Source organism: Diadema antillarum, unplaced genomic scaffold (genome assembly GCF_040938485.1).
Source record: "Diadema antillarum isolate AM-2024a unplaced genomic scaffold, OU_Dant_1.0 seq00000300_RagTag, whole genome shotgun sequence".
NCBI lineage: Eukaryota > Metazoa > Echinodermata > Echinoidea > Diadematoida > Diadematidae > Diadema > Diadema antillarum.
This window is the reverse complement of record NW_027271323.1, coordinates 1,388,433-1,405,404: the sequence shown is the minus strand read 5'-3', so window position 1 is coordinate 1,405,404 and position 16,972 is coordinate 1,388,433. Positions and strand designations below refer to the sequence as shown.

The 16,972-nt window shown below is 40.4% G+C and overlaps 1 protein-coding gene across 1 annotated transcript in view; it reads left to right on the top strand.

Annotated features, from left to right (window-relative positions):
• The window catches only part of LOC139730273 (vascular endothelial growth factor receptor 1-like), a 106,259-nt gene that overhangs the window by 86,126 nt on the left and 3,161 nt on the right, over positions 1 to 16,972 (top strand). The window contains exons 8-22 of the mRNA XM_071641152.1: positions 1,663 to 1,898; positions 2,753 to 3,082; positions 3,724 to 4,020; positions 4,948 to 5,211; positions 6,048 to 6,145; positions 7,516 to 7,684; positions 8,265 to 8,369; positions 8,969 to 9,079; positions 9,738 to 9,934; positions 10,517 to 10,624; positions 11,876 to 11,998; positions 14,054 to 14,127; positions 14,951 to 15,091; positions 15,417 to 15,522; positions 16,479 to 16,731. Coding sequence (XP_071497253.1) covers positions 1,663 to 1,898; positions 2,753 to 3,082; positions 3,724 to 4,020; positions 4,948 to 5,211; positions 6,048 to 6,145; positions 7,516 to 7,684; positions 8,265 to 8,369; positions 8,969 to 9,079; positions 9,738 to 9,934; positions 10,517 to 10,624; positions 11,876 to 11,998; positions 14,054 to 14,127; positions 14,951 to 15,091; positions 15,417 to 15,522; positions 16,479 to 16,731 — 2,612 coding nt within the window. The remainder of the gene's footprint in view (positions 1 to 1,662; positions 1,899 to 2,752; positions 3,083 to 3,723; positions 4,021 to 4,947; positions 5,212 to 6,047; positions 6,146 to 7,515; positions 7,685 to 8,264; positions 8,370 to 8,968; positions 9,080 to 9,737; positions 9,935 to 10,516; positions 10,625 to 11,875; positions 11,999 to 14,053; positions 14,128 to 14,950; positions 15,092 to 15,416; positions 15,523 to 16,478; positions 16,732 to 16,972) is intronic.

Sequence of the window (16,972 nt, the reverse complement as noted above, 5' to 3'; positions counted from 1 at the left end):
AATAACTTCTGGCTCAAAGCACAAGGTTCCGCTTACGTTTCCGATAGACGTGGCATCACCTTTGACCAAGATGAAAGTGGACTCAGTCTCACAATGTGCTTCCAGGAAATTCAAATGGCAGATGAAGGGACATACTCTGTGATTACAAACAACTCATACGAGAGCAACAGTGTGACATTTTTTCTGCAAGTCAATGGTGAGACAAATAGTCTTCAGCATTTACATCATTTCAACTCATACGAGCATTTACATCATTTCAACTCATACGAGAGCATTTCAACTCATTGTGATTTCAACTCATTGTGATTACAAACAAATCATAAGAGAGTAACAATGTGACATTTTTTCTGCAAGTCAATGGTGAGACAAATAGTCTTCAGCATTTACATCATTTCAGCTCATACGAGCATTCACATAATTTCAACTCATACGAGAGCAACAATGTGACATTCTTTTCTGCAAGTCAATGGTGAGACAAATAGTCTTCAGCATTTACATCATTTCAAATACTTTTAATTATTATTAATAGTCTAACTCCTCTTCACTTTCTTCTGTTCAGGCACAATGTTTCACCCGAGTATTTTACATCAAAATCAACCAGAACAATGAGTTAAAGAAAACCAAAGCCCTAAGAGAAATATGGATTGAATGAAAGCTGTAACACCAGTAGAACACTTCAGTGAAAGTTTGAGGAAAATTGGAGAATTGACGCAAAAGTTATGTGTTTTTAAAGTTTTGGTGTTGGAACCACTGGATTTCATTTCATTCGCTTCATTTCTTTGGTAGTAACAGTGTACAGTAAATATCTCTCTCTCTCTTCCTAGTGGCACCACAAATTAGTGTATCTATTGATCCCAGCCCAGAAGAACTATTTTCAGAGCAATTTTTCTTGACGAAGAAGACCTACGCTCTAACCTGTGATGCTACTGGCAAGCCGACACCCAGGTAATTCAAAATTCCAAGTACGTAAGCCATACTTGCATGCATGTTTGGTAAGTGAATGATAATAAGTTTTAAAGACCTATTAGTGTGGGAAGACCAAAATTATATTCTGGAATCCCTGTAATAAATATTGTGTACAGCTTTATACACAGCACACACACACACACAGATAAAGAATGTTGACTGGAGATGAATGTTGCCAATTTGACAAGCATAATTATGTACGCTTCAGACGAGGCACACATTCACTGATGGCAATTCAATTCTAGCATGTCGAATGTAATCCAGTGGGCATTGAATAAAAATTTTTTTCAGTCAATCGGGCCAACCTCTCCACTCCATATGTAGGACCTTGATTTACAGCCTCCCCATGCCAGACCGAGTACTGTGCAAATGGGAGATAATAGTTTGAAGCAGAATTTGACTTGTCTGGCCCAAAGGCTGCAAGAACGAGGCATTATGTTTTCAGGTTGTCCGTTATTCTGTCTCATGATTTCTTTGTGCTCTCTGGAAAGGTGCCTGATGGATTCCCCAGTACCGGTACCTTGCCCAGGTAGACTCTACAATGTATATGATTCACATTCGTGAAATATATAATTTGTGGGAGTTACAGGTGAATATGGGGGCTTCTTATCAATTATAAGTTTAGATAAAACAGGACCCAGCTCTCGTAGATGTCCCCACCAGGATTACTTTAGATACTATCCATCTTCCTTGCAGGTCAGATTGGTTGTATAGCAATTGCTATGATGGTACAACAAGCACCTGTAACCCTGAGGATGACTCTAGCTGGTCCCTCGTGAGAGATGGTTCAGCAACTGAGATGATTGAGCGGGAGGGGCCTGTTACTACTCTGCGTGTTATTTCATCCGTCTCCAAGATGTACCGCTGTCGGGCCATGGCCCCGGTCCCAGGTCTGCCAGATGCCCATCAGGATGTTGACTTCAGAGTGTTGGGTAAGCTAATCAAGGGACATGTACACTAAAGTGCAATGGTACACAAATGATAAGTGTTTATGAGTGCAATGGACAGAATTTTTCATGAGGTGAAAGATGAAATGGTCCATTCAACGAGGTGCAGCTGAGTTGAATGGATCTAACATTTCATCTTTCACCGAATGAATTATTCTGTTCGAATGAAAAACATTAATCATTTTTTTTTGTATAATGCCTAAGATAGATCCTTGTCATTTAATGTTTTATTGATTTGGAAACAAGAGAGAATCTGAGATCGCAGGAGTGCTCACTGAGCGCTTTACGCTAACGCACTGTCGCGTACACACACCGCAAATGCAAGCATTTTACATGTGTAGTGTGCCGGGCTCTCAGCGAGCGTGCAATGGAGCAAATCGTATGGATCCAAAATTGCACGGTAAATGGAGCCACAATTGCACGGATGATGACGTCACAGTGAAATGGACCAAATGATCAATGTCAAACAACCAATCAATTGGCAAGAATCTCCTCAGGCGTTATATATTCTATATTCAAATTTATGTCAATGAATAGAGTATAATCATACAAGAATGGTAGAATATGAATAAATGATTGTTGCATCAGGTTACTTATCATTGCAACTGGTTGACAAATTGCCATTCATGGACATAACTCTAAATACTGATTAATATGGTGTTTTAGTATCTGATGGTTTTGATAAAAATCATGGGCACATATAGGGCCTACTTTGATAGATGGGGACCATATTCAAAACTTTGTTACACCTTGCTTGACTAGATCCAATTACCAGGGTATGTGATTATATTATTACGGATGCATCATAAAATTAATGTCATGGTTTGATGTTTGTGTAGATGAGCCAAATGGTATCACTGTCAGCATGGATCCAGAGAAAGTCTTCAGAACAGACAACGTGACGTTGACCTGCGAGGTCACAAAGTTTCTCTTTGACACCATCAGCTGGCTCTTTGCTCCGTATGGAGGAAATGCGTCGACCCAACTCCAGATTAGCGAGGATCATTCCATCGAAACCATCGAAAATGCCCCTTCCGTTTACTCCCTCTCATCAATGCTAACAATTCACAATGTAAGCGATTCAGATAGGGGGGAGTATATCTGTCAGGCAGCGAGCAGCGAGGATCTTGGAAGAACCAGAGCAACATCTGTAACTGTCAACGTAACAGGTGGGTTTTCCCCTTTCAGAGTTTCTGCTTAGGGCGATCACCTTTGTGAAGTCGTGGAAAGATCAACTTCTTCATGGTATCCCCTACTCAGTAATCAACCCATTGAGGACGAGTCCCGAGTCTGCTTGGGCAAGCATCTATGGGAAATACGTGTTGTAGTAAAATCAAACCGTCTTCAACGTGCTAAAATGTTCCTTCCAAAGTGGGCACATGGAGTACTGGTATTTTTTTTTTTTTAAGTTTTTTTTAGAAGTTTTTTTTATTATGAAGCTATATTGAAAGATATTCTGTATGTTATAGTTTGGTGCAGTTACAGGTAATGCTAATTAATAATTACCAACTATTTTGGGGGGAATGGTTGCCCCAAATTTTGGTTGAGCGAGATGTGAGCAAATCATGATGGTTGAAATGTCAAAATATTTCATCTTGCAGAGCGTTCTGTAGTAACAGAACACTCACTTGTTTTCAATTCTTTTTAAAAGTCAGATATTGGAGGTATATTGATTTGATTAGGTGAAAGGCTGCATTATCAAAACAAATGAAAGAAAGGAATAAAATTCTTGTGGGCAATCAGAAAAATTGACTTTGACTTGATCTGAATAGAAGACATTTTTTGTTTGTAATCAACTGATTTCATGCAGAGGTTGAAGCAGCGTCCATCATAGCACACAGCAATCTCGTCATGGTAGTGGACGTTGATATGGACCTGATAATCATGTGCTCCGCCCAAGGGAAACCAACTCCGGACCTTGCCCTCTACCGCCTGGAAGGCAGCACACGGCCAAGGCAGGTTGACGCCCAGGTGGAACAAGATGGCACAGAAGTGACCCTTACATACAAACCAGTACAAACGATGCTTACAATGAGTGGAATGTACCAGTGTGTCGCAAAGAACAGGGGTGGTGCAGAGAGCAAAAATTTTAGCGTTAGTGTAGTCGGTGAGTAAAGTAATAACCTAAATTTTAATCTTTGAAACATGAACAACGTATGTTAAAGGTTATTTTTCTCAACAACAGCAACAACAAAAGCTTACCAAGCAAAAAGTATTATTGTTAGGGCCTGGTGGGGGAAGTTGTGTTCTTTGTGTTTGTTGTGTTTCTTTTGATAAACGACTGATGATGCTGGTACAGTGGGAGAGGGAAATGGTTCCATGCGTGGCTCTTTGTAAATTGGTTTAAAGTGTGGAAGCCTCTGTGTGAGAGTGCTCAGTTGAGTTTTTTCTTTGACTGTAATTTGATACCTTTGGGTCTGTTTACACACATCCATATCAACAGTTTTAAGAAATTGATATTTGCATTGCAATGCTGAAACCTTGCAGAAATTGTGGACTTTCAAACAAACAAATCATTATCTCTCTGAGTTGCATGGCAATGCAAAACTCATTGCATTGATCGTGATGTTCGTTGTTGTTTTTCTTTGAAGCTCTCTATATTAAAGGTGCCTTGTGCCATGTGCATGTTAGGTGGCACCTATATTTTACACATAGTTTGTTATCATCACTCAGGTGACAAGACCTCATATCTCAATTTGTATATATTCATATCTCAATTTGTATATTCAAAAGTCTCTTATCCTAAACTTTGAATATCAAAAACTCAAGCTTTAAAAAATTACAATTAATCTTATTTAAAACAAAATGTCTACTTTCGTCGATGTCATTGTTGATGTTATTTTGTAAGAGCCTTGGAAAACAGAAAAGAAAAATGTTTTCTTTGGAAAATTCATGACTTTTAAGATATGGCTTTGTCACTCTTCGGGATGATATATGAAGTTATTTTAGTTAAGCAATGAGCAAATTAATAATCCCTGCAATTGATGTTTCTTTCTTTGGTTTTCCAAATGACTTTTTGCTCTATATTTGACAGAGGGTCCAGATGTAACTATCAGCATAGAGCCTTCCAACAATGTGTATGAAGGCGACAATGTGACGATAACATGTCGTGCCACAAAAGGCACCCCTACGCCAGTGGTGTGGATAGAGAAAGTCGGAAGTTCTACGCGAAGACGGGGGCAACCTTTCAACTTCTCCATCGACTTTCCAAGCGTGAAAGCCGATCATGCGGGGACATATAGGTGTTTGGCGTCCAATACCATCCGCAATGCTTCGGCAACAGAGGTGTTGTCTGTTGGTGAGTGCATGCATGATTATGCATGATTTTTTTCATCTTTATGTAATTCGTTGAGCAGCTTCTTGTGCCTTTAGTGCAGTAGATTGTGAAGTGCTGTGTCATGAAACTCATGAAACCTGATTATTTTTACTACAGTATTTATCACTTTGATTGATTCATTTTATGCTGATTATGGTAGAAAAGTGGTCAATGACAACTTGCAATTAAAAAAAAGAAAAAACAGTCAAAAAAGAGTTACATGAGAAATTCCAAAAACATTAATCTGCCCCCCTCCAGTTTTACCATAGCCAAAAAAGCCTGGCTGATTATGGTTAAAGGGCAAGTGTGTTAAAGTTTAATACTACAAGTTCTTCCATGCCAGCATGAAATGGTGAAGTCACGCTCTGGTGTTTTCGCTGCATGGCTTCACTAATCAGCCACTGGTAACAGATGTCCTTCATCTAAAACAGACAAGGAATAATCCTAATCCCCATTGTACCAATTTGGTCTTTGAGTAGGGCTACATGTACATCACGTCTATACATACGATGTCTCTAAGATACACACCAATGCAATCACAGAAAGATAAACCCTTCCAAAGGCATTAAAATAAGGCTGAAATCATGTTCTCTTATGATATTGTATATACCACACTTCAAGGTGTTTTTCTGTAATAGGAGGAGTAAGGTGTAAAAATGTGTGATAGTCGGGATATGGAATATTGGTGAGTCAAATTGTTTGTTCCTACTTGTCTAGGTGAGTTAACATCTCCATTCTTTTCTCTTCCATTATCTCTTCTCTCTCTCTCTCTCCTCCTGCACTTTGTCTTTTTTCATTCTATTTTATCTATTTGTCAGAAGTTGTGCCATCCAAACAGAATCAAATTGTACAGATCGGAGTGATTGTTACTGCGTGTTTGTTGATTCTCCTCATCATTGTCATCATTGTCATCAAGGTGAGAAGAAATCATATTCTCTTCATTCTCATTATAATCATGTGACCATGTATCACAAAACCAACAAAAAACCGCACACCCTGATTTTGTGTGAGGACTCAAAAATAGGTGAGACGGATCAACTCAGTCAAAGTCAAGTTTTTCATCACTATTGTCTGAAAGATCAATTCTTAGATGTCATTCCAAAGTTTTGGATCATAAAACGAATTGGAAATTGTGTTTTTAGTAGTTTTTTCTGGAACAGTTTTTGTAGAATAGTATGATTGGATGTGTCTTAGAGGCCCCTTTTCATTTCTTGGAAACCCATTGCACACTCTTCACTGTTAAACTCAAATAACTGTTGAAAGGATGATGCTATTGCTTAGAAAGTCGGCATTAGCCATGGATAGAATGTCTTGAAAGAGCATGCTCAATTTCAGCTGAATCTGACAAATTCCTTTATTGTTGTTGTAGTTTTACATTCTATCCCAAGTCCCATTCATTGCACATTTGAATGCAGGGCTTGATAAGATTAAGCACTTGAAAAAATCAAAACTTTAGAGCATCTTTTCACAGTACACACTTTTCCAGATTGTGTGCCTACATTCCAGCAGTTATAGATAGGTTAAGAGAATCCATTTTAATGAGTTATACATCATTTCATCGGGGCGGATCCAGGAATTCCGTAAAGAGGGGGCACGTTTACAAAATTAAAGAGGGGGTGCACGCACCCCTCCCCCCATTTTTTTTCTTTTTATTTCTTTTGTTTCAAAAATAAAAAATAAAGGGGGGGGGGCGTGCGCCGGTTGCAGTCCTCCCTGGATCCGCCCCTGTTTCATGGTGTTGCAAATGAGTTGTGAGACAAAATGTTGATAATGTTGGTAAAAACAAAAACAAAATACACACACCTTGCATGTCTCAAGTGCTACATGTATAACAAACCAGCACTTGGACGTAAAAATATCAGCATGAGCCCAACATTATCAAAGTAGTATTATCTGACTAAGTGGAAGGTTTTTGTTGTCTGATGCAAGTAGTTTCATGTGCATTATATATATGTTATAAATTTATCTTTCTGATGCAAGTACAGCTTCATGTGCATTATATGTTTTATAAATGTATCTTTCTGTCTTTCTGATGCAAGTACAGCTTCATGTGCATTATATGTTTTATAAATGTACCTTTCTGTCTTTCTGATGCAAGTACAGCTTCATGTGCATTATATGTTTTGTGAATGCATCTTTCCGTCTTTCTGATGCAAGAACAACTTCATATGCATTATATGTTTTATAAATGCATCTTTCTGTCTTTCTGATGCAAGTACAGCTTCATGCATTATATGTTTTATAAATGTATCTTTCTGTCGTTCTTTCATTTCTCTTACCTCTTAGTGCCATTGTAGAAGGCCCAAGGTGCGTCGTGCTTCCCGCCTCAGCAGCGTTCAGCTCCGCCCTCGGAGCATGCGCTTCATGTCAATATACTCCACTGCTGGTGAGGACCCATACGAGAACCTGCCATACGACCCCCGCTGGGAGTTTCCTCGTGAGCGCCTGACCCTTGGTAAATGTGGAGGATTAAACCAGCACTTGCTACATAGTATCCCTCCCAAACTACCGGCTTAAGAAGCAATCATACATGAGTGGTACACAGTAAAACATTTCGTTTCCATATCGAAAATATCTGTTTTCAATAATTGGTAGGTTTCATGTTTACAGTGAAACATTTAGTTTCCAAATCGAAAATATTTACTTTCAATGTTTGGTAGTTTTCATATATTTAGATCTATATTAAATGTGAGATTGTCAGTGAATTTGATTGATGTTCCTTGCAGACAGTATGGCTTGAGACATGAAAATGAATCCTGTTTGAATATACTGCAATTACTTTGACATAAATTAATTTATGAAACAAAACTTGAACCCAGTTTGGTCAGACCATAAACTCTGCATAGTCCTGTCATTCATTATCAAAGAAAGAATGAGAAGCTGCCATCATGGCTATATTGTTCTTGCCATGTTGCATACTTGTAAGAACTGAATAGAAGGAAAACACTATAATATGTACTATGGCAGGTGGGGCTTAGAAATGTGGTCATTTGTTTCATAAAGGCTTGACTCTTTCTTTCTCCTCGTGTGGACAGGTTCTGTGATTGGCAAAGGTGCCTTTGGTATGGTGATCAAGGCAGTGGCTGTGGGAATAGATGGTACTGAGAAGAACATTATCGTGGCAGTAAAGCAAGTCAGAGGTAAGCTACCACTTAACCCCTTGAGGATGAGTACCGAGTATACGTGGGCAAGTGTCTATGGGAAATGCATGTGGTAGCAAAATCAGCCTGTCCTCAACGGGTTAAAGCCAGTTTGTATACTCCACTTTGCACTTGTGCAGGGAAAAAAAGTCATTTGTACTAACAGGCATGTTTGTTTGAACCTGTTGAGGATGGACTCATTTTGTTACAACATGCATTTTCCATAGACCACCTGCCTGAGTATACTCGGGACTTGTCCTTAACGAGTTAAAATTCAATGAAATATCCATCTGTGATATAATGATTAGGCTATTCATGAGGTAATCCTTGTAAATGGAGCTTATAGCACATCCACCTGACAACAGCAAAACGTTCCTTACCAGTACATGGCTTAGCCTAGGTTATGTCAATTTACCTTATCCACAATCCAGAGTGCATTTAGCTCTTACACATCTACATAATTATTTACATATAACAGTGTACCAAAACACCAAAAATGTTTCCCAATCCAGACCAACTAACGATCATATGGCCTATGTAAAAATTCTCTGTGCAGACAACTTTAACCTCCTTGCATGAAATGTGTGCTTCTTCCACAGCGGGAGCAAGTAGTGTGGAGAAGAAGGCCCTGTGGGCGGAGCTGAAGATGCTGGGTCACATAGGTCGTCACCTCAATGTGGTCAACTTTCTAGGAGCTTGCACCAAGGATGGTAAGCGGGATTCTGCTCAGGGGGTGTGATAAAACGAAAGACCTACCAGTTGTTTTGATAACTGTAACTCATCTCATGCATGTAGTGCATCGCTCCAGGTTCTTAATTTGGACAAGATTAAGACTTTCAAAATGTTGACACACACTATGTGCTTGCACATATGCATAATATGCAACCCTGCAGAGTGTAGTACAAACTGGAATCAGACACAAGTGTTCATGTTCATCTCTTTGAAAATTGACTCTTAAGTTTAAGGTATTATTCTTTAACACATATGAAGATGGACTGATTTTCCATACAACACTCATCGCCCACTTACCCCAGCCTGAAAATACATGGGACTAGTCTTCAACGGGTTAAGGTTCAATTATAGCCAAAGAACGTATTCCGTCAGATTAAAACTACAACTTTTACCATTCGCCAAAATGTTCACGGCTTCAAGCTAATGGGGATTTCAAATGTTTGACCATTGGTTGCCATGGTTATTTGCTTAAAGGAATTCATTGTTCCATGAGCAGAGGCATCAAATACAAATCATAATACAAGAACAAATTTTCAAAAGTGCTCAAGCAATTGCCTACTTATATGTATTCAATTTTTGTGGGCGTAATCAGGAGTGTGCTTGTGTGATTCTCCTCATCACTTCTTCTCACATTAGGTCCAGTCCTAGCCATTGTGGAGTACTGCAGCCGTGGCAACATGCTGGATTTCTTGCGCTCCAAGAGGAAGTACTTTAAAGGGTCACCAGAGGTCACAGGGTCAGGGAGTCAGACGGGTCATTCTAGCAGTACTGGGGCATCCTCCTTCCAGTCGTCCACTGGTAGTGAGCGGAGGATGAAGCCTGTCTACTCTTCGGTGAGACAGCTATAGCTTCTAATCTCTTTTCTCCAGACCTTTTTCGTTGCCATTTTCACAAAAATCTTAGTGCTCGCTTTTGTCTTGACGTGTAACTAAAAGTTCATCCTTGGTGCTTTAATCATTTGTTCTTTAAAGAGGAATGGTACCTATGTACCGGGTACATATTTTGATTGAGTGAATGCAGCAATGTTTGTAGATTACAGGATTCAGTGAAATTTCAGGAAAATATGATAAACCTGTTTCATCACTTCACGACAACAATGCAAAGAGAATTTAAATAGAATTTCACATATTTTTATTTTTTCTAGTGGTATGAAATTTCTTGACCTAATTTCTTTCAGAAAGCAGGGGGAATGACATTACCCTTAAACATGTTTTAACAAGTTGCAAGTGTTTTTTATTGGAGTCAGCTGTTGTCATTTATTGTGAGTCTCAAATGAAAAAAAAAAGAAATCTGGCATTGGAAGATGAGAACCTTGGTGCTTGCTGATAACTTTATGTAAATCTTTACTCAATGGGTTAAACCATCAACATCATCATCATCTCCCCACCCAACCCCCAACCCATGCATCGTTGCAGGTCATTGTAGAGGAACCCAATCTCCAGGACGATCCCATAGATGTTGAGGATCTCCTCTGCTACAGCTTCCAGGTCGCCAGAGGGATGGAGTTCCTTGCCTCAAAGAATGTAAGTATCTAAGAAATCAAAACACTTTGTGTGTCACTGTGTGCTTGAGGCATAGACTGTGGTGTAATCTAGTGAAACCTGGAGCATTTCTTTTTAAGCAACAAGAGGGGGACGAAGACAAAATATTACTCCTGGTATAGGAAAGGCAGTTTGATGTAAACTTTGTGTTAACCTATTATATAGAATGCTGGGTTGTCTCTAAAGAGGTTCAACTGATTTGTATTGTAAATCTCTATCCTATGAAAGAAGTCAATTTCTGCAGTTCACAATCAGTTCACTCTAGTTGTTATCTGCATTGTACCATGTACTACATAGATATTAAATTTTAGAGACTTTCAGGCAGAGAGCAGTAGATCTACTTTTTATTTTTTACCATGAATAGAAAGAAATAAGATGAAGATTTACACCTCTACTTCATGAAGAAGAGATACTTAAAGGCGCATGGTCCCGGTGTTTTAGTCAAATGTGTACGCAGGCGCACGGTGCAAGTTTCCTATAGAGACCTACGCTATCGACTCCTCTTTAGCGCTTACGCTTTGGCCCACTTCCCGCGAGTCCGAAGAAGTCCGATCCACTGTAGTCAGTGGTCCGATCACAGTTCGGTTCATGATTCGGCTGAGGGGGATGACAGCTTTAGCTAACTTCTTTTGTGATGTCATAACAACAAGCACATATGCACGCACCCTGGCATTACTACAGACTGCGCGATGCGCAGAGAAGACAACAAAGGCAACGTTACTTAACAACACCTATGCACTTTATGCTTGATGACACCTCAACTTCGGTAATCTTCGTCTCAATGCTAACGGTGATCGGCAGTATCATCAACAGCGCCCTCTACACTACTGGGACTATGCCCCTTTAAATCCCGTCACCCAACAGACTTGTAAAGTCTTTCAGTTGTAATTCACCAGGAATGCAAAGAAGGAGTTAAGAAAACAGAGGGTGGAAATAAGTCCAATTTTGCAGAGCGTGCACACAGTAATGTCTCATAGGCATGTATAGCTCATAAAATGAAAACAGCGAGAGAGCAGTATATCCACCAAGAAGTTAGGATCATTTCAAGTGCGATATATGCACTAAGATTATTGTTTATGTTTTGACTTCAATCATTTGAATCCACCATGCTACAAATATGTGAATTGTCCAGCCAAAGTTAAAAGAGCAATAGTCTACCATTCATTCTTGTTTTGTCATTTGGCAATGATCAATTTGCGCATTAATTATTGCAAATAATCTTATTCTTTTCAGGTCATCCATCGTGATCTTGCAGCAAGAAATGTACTCATTACAGACAATTATGTAGTGAAAATTTGTGATTTTGGTCTTGCCCGCCATCTTTACGATGATCCAGACTATGTAGCGAGTGGAAAGGCAAGTCAACTTCAAGTATTCGCAATATAGAGCCCTAGAATTTAATTGAACACCAAACAGGAACATTTTTTTTCTTCTGAAATAGTACCTGTAGGATAGGTAAAATTATGTAAATTGAGATGCACTATACTGTACATCACCAAAATCATACTGCTAAGGAACAAGAAATTCCCAGAGATGGTGCTGATGATCGTTTCACTCCACAGACCAGTTGTTTGGAGGCTTGGGTAAAGAATATTTTGTCTAGCTGCATTTCATCTCCATGGAGATTTGATATAGTATTCAGTGTATTTCATGATTCACTGATTATGGTATTTTTAAAGTCTTAGATAATGATAATCCATTCTGAATGTCGTTTAATTTGTTGCTCTGAAATGAAATGTTTGTTGAAATCCCATCATTACTGATCATGTTTCAGGACTTAGAATTGTACAGTGCCATTTAATGTAAAATTGCCCCTTTTTAGCTCACCTGAGCCAAAGGCTCAAGTGAGCTATTGCGATCGCCCTTCGTCCGGCGTCCGTCGTGCGTCGTGCGTCGTGCGTCGTCCGTCGTCCGTCGTCCGTCGTCCGTCGTGCGTCGTGCGTAAACTTTTTACATTTTCATCTTCTTCTTGAAAACCCCAAGACCGATTTTCATCAAACTTGGCAGGTAGCATCCCTAGGGGGTTAGGAACTCAATTTGTTAAAATGGGCACCATGCCCCACCCAGGGGGCCCCCAGGGGGCCCAAACCCCCCAAAATTAAGGAATCTGTAAAAATCTTCTTCTCTAGAACCAGAAGTGATAGAGCTAAGTTAATACTATGAGTTAGTACATTGATGACTGTAGTTTCAAGTTTGTTCATGGCAGAATCAGGGGTGCCCCCCTTGGGACCCAGGGGAGGGGGGTGGGGAAGGGTTCTAATGGGGCCTAAATTGTACATTTTCATCTTCTTCTTGAGAACCCCATGACCCATTTTCACCAAACTTGGCAGGTAGCATCCCTAGGGGGTTAGGAACTCCATTTGTTATAATGGGCACCATGACCCACCCAGGGGGCCCCCAGGGGGCCTCCAGGGGGCCCAAACCCCCCAAAATTAAGGAATCCGCAAAAATCTTCTTCTCTAGAACCAGAAGTGATAGAGCTAGGTTAATACTATGAGTTAGCACATTGATAACTGTAGTTTCAAGTTTGTTCATGGCAGAATCAGGGGTGCCCCCCTTGGGACCGGGGGGGGGGGGGGGGGTGAGGAGGGGTCCTACTAATGGGGCCTAAATTGTACATTTTTATCTTCTTCTTGAGAACCCCATGACCCATTTTCACCAAACTTGGCAGGTAGCATCCCTAGGGGGTTAGGATCTCAATTTGTTAAAATGGGCACCATGCCCCGCCCAGGGGGCCCCCAGGGGGCCCAAACCCCCCAAATGAAGGAATCTTTAAAAATCTTCTCTAGAATCAGAAGTTATAGAGCTGAGATAATACTATGAGTGAGTGCATTAATGACTGTAGTTTCAAGTTTGTTCATAGGAGATCCAGGGGTGCCCCTCTTGGGGGTAGGGGGGGTGGTTGGAAGGGTCCAAATGGGGGCCTGAATTGTACATTTTCATCTTCTTCCTGAAAACCTCATGATGGATTTTTGTCAAACTTGGCAGGTAGCATCCCTAGGTGGTCAGGATCTCAATTTATCAAACTGGGCACCATGCCCCACCCAGAGGGCCCCAGGGGGCCCCAATTCCCCCAAATTAAGGAATCTTGAAAAAATTGGGCCTTTATTGTACATTTTCATCTGAGAATGCCTCGTCAAAATGCCACTTGAGAATGCCTCGTCAAATTTTGGTAGAGCTGTGAATAATTTAGATTAGTGACTGCGTGAAAGGTGAACTTGCGATACTCAGGTGAGCGCTAGACCCGCGGGTCTCTTGTTTAATTATTATTACTCATTATTTTATGCCATTGTTGGATCTGCATTTACTGTAGGCTCTCATAAGTCTGCTCAGGCTGCTAAAGGTATTTTTTCTTTAATCTGACTGTACCATTTCATCCCATCTTGTCTCATGATCCTTCTTCCCTTACAGCAAGGACGACTTCCTATCAAATGGATGGCGCCCGAATCTATCTTCGACAAAGTCTTCACCACTTACAGCGACGTGTAAGATTTCTGTTCTGTTACTTGCTTCCTTCATTTATTCCTTCTGCCTTTTGATTGGTGTAGGCCTACATGTATGTGTTTCAGTGCCACAGGCTTCTGATCAGCTTGATGTGTCCGGCAGTTATTTATGTGGAACTTTTAAAGTAGTTTTAGAATTATTGTTGAAAGTCTGTGCATGTTGCAGTATACAAGTAGGGACAGATGCTCTTCCATCAAAACTTTCAAAGTTTTTAATGTGTTTAGTGATGCATATTGGTGACGTAAGTTTGATTTTATTGATGTCATTCACAAAATGGACCGAGAGGGCAGTTTCCCTACAGATAACCAACCACTTTGGTCAAAGAAGATTGCCAGACAGAAGAACATAATGAATTGGTGTTATGTTGTATAATTTGTGCATTTAATGTCATACATAGAAGAGGCATGAAAGAAGAACATCTTTTCTGGAGCCAATCCCTATGCACTTAAGTGATTCATGCTATGCAGTAGCAAACTAGACCAAATTAACAACTTGCACATGTAGGCCCTAAACTGTAAAAGCTGTTATTTTCACAAATCACTGTTGGGTCACAAATTTACCAGCACACGAAAATATTAACGTGTACAATAAAAAGGGCGGAGTGAACGATAGGGATAGTGTGAAATCACGAAAACAACATTTGCGAAAATGTCCACGATCTCCTTATCCGCGAAAATATCTGTACACGAAAATAGCAGCTTTTAAAGCATGCTAGCAAAATAGCTGGCAACCGCGACAGTCGCGTTTCACAACAGTTCCCCTGACTGCATTGTGTTCTTCCTTCTCCTGTGTTTCAATGTATAGGTGGGCCTATGCGGTCTTTTTATGGGAGGTGTTTTCACTGGGAGGCTCACCCTACCCAGGGTTCCAGATGGATGAGAGTTTTTACAGCAAGATTAAGAATGGCTACAGGATGAATGCCCCAGAACACGCACCACCTGGCATGTAAGTTGACGGCTGATGCAATATTCGTTATCTTTCTGGATCATTGTTGTGTGTATGTGTTTTATTTTTTTGAATAGACAGTGAGGATTTCAAACTAAAAGGATGTGACTAGGAGGTATTTGTTGCAACTTAAAGCCATAGATAATGATGATGCTCTAATAGAACATTGCCCCTTGACACCCCCCCCCCCCCAAAAAAAAAAAAAAAAAAATAAATAAATAAATTATGATCTATGACCTCTATTCATACTGTATGATTTATGCTTATTTATGTCAAGGAAGGGCAATTTATCAATAAGTTGCAACTTGTATTCTATTTCCCACAGTTATGACACCATGCTAGAGTGTTGGACTCCAGAGCCAGATGCCAGGCCTTCATTCAGTGTGCTTGCTGTCAGACTGGGTGACATGCTGGAAGCTAACGTGAGATCGGTGAGTAGAAGACTGGGAAATAAACAAACAAACAAACAAACATGTACTCAGTAGGTTTTCTTGGTAATGAAGTACCTGACTGTATAACAAACTTTTTTAAGCCATCAAACTAGTTTTGCAGTTACAGTGCTCTAGACTAGTGGTTTTATGCTGCTCTGTTTCAGAATTTGTTTTCATAATTACCTCTTGAAACAATATTTATGTAGTTGAGAGCTGAAAAAACATTTTATTTCTTTTGCACCATACAAAAGAAATACATAAGGTGTCAACACTTTGGGCCCCCCACTTTTCTTTTACCCCGGAAGTGCGTAAGTGGCACTAGAAAGAAATAGATAGAGACCTTGAAGTGTGAGCGCGTAAGGATTATGTTTTTGCGCCGAAAACCTTTTTTTTTTTAGCTTGTCAGCTGAAGAAACCCGGAAGTGGCACCAGATGTTGTGCTGAGGGCCTTTTTTTTTTTTTTGCTTGTTAGCTCATGAAACACGGAAGTGCCCCCCCCCCCCCCCCCCACCTTTGAAAATGCTCCGCTGGCCCTGTATATACTGCACATAGTGACAACTCCTGTTATAACCAACACTCAAATGAACATTCATTGAACTATCAAAGGCATGCAATTGTATTATCAAAAATCGCAGGCAAAGGTAAATCGATGTCGTTAACTGGGTTTCCTTCTCTCTCCAGCAGTATTTGCTGAAAAATATTTTAATTATATGATCGCAAATTTTAGTTGAGATTACTGCAAGGGGATGATTATTCTATACATGCACAGCAATCTCGTACATTATGTCTCAGTGGCATAATGCTATACCCAACTGTGCAGTTGAATGCAAAATGGTATACCTTTTGTGAATTAATCTGCTAATTAAAAGCAACTTAGACTACTTTGTCGGTTCTTAGCTCATGAGAGCATAGAGAAACATGTTGATGGAGCTCTAGTTGCTGTTTTTATTTCACAGGAATACATTGAGCTGAATGTCCCATACGAAGAATCCAACAGGAAGGCAGCGAGCGAGCTCCCTTCGCCTCACGAGGACACCCCGTTACTACGCCGACCGTTCCAGACAGACTTGGAGACCAGTCACCACCTAGGCACACCCGCTTGCTGCGTCACCGTGCCGACCATCCAAGAGGCGGAGGAGATTGAGGAGAGGAGCACGCTGTCCGACGACACGGAGCTGGGTGTCGGCATAAGGAGAAACGGTCGGACAGGTAGCGAAACGGCGGCTGAGGTGTAGAAGATGCCAGGCCCTAGACAGCATGACTACCATCTCATCTTGGTATCCATCCAGCATGTCTGCCTAACGCACAAGTTGTAGTGAGCAACTTAACCCATTCCATACCGAATCCTGAAATCCTTATAGACTTAATACACAGGCCACCAGGTTCCCGTCGCTTAAGGGTAATTGTACTCGAACCAAGATCCATGCTTTTCTCATCATCATCACCCACT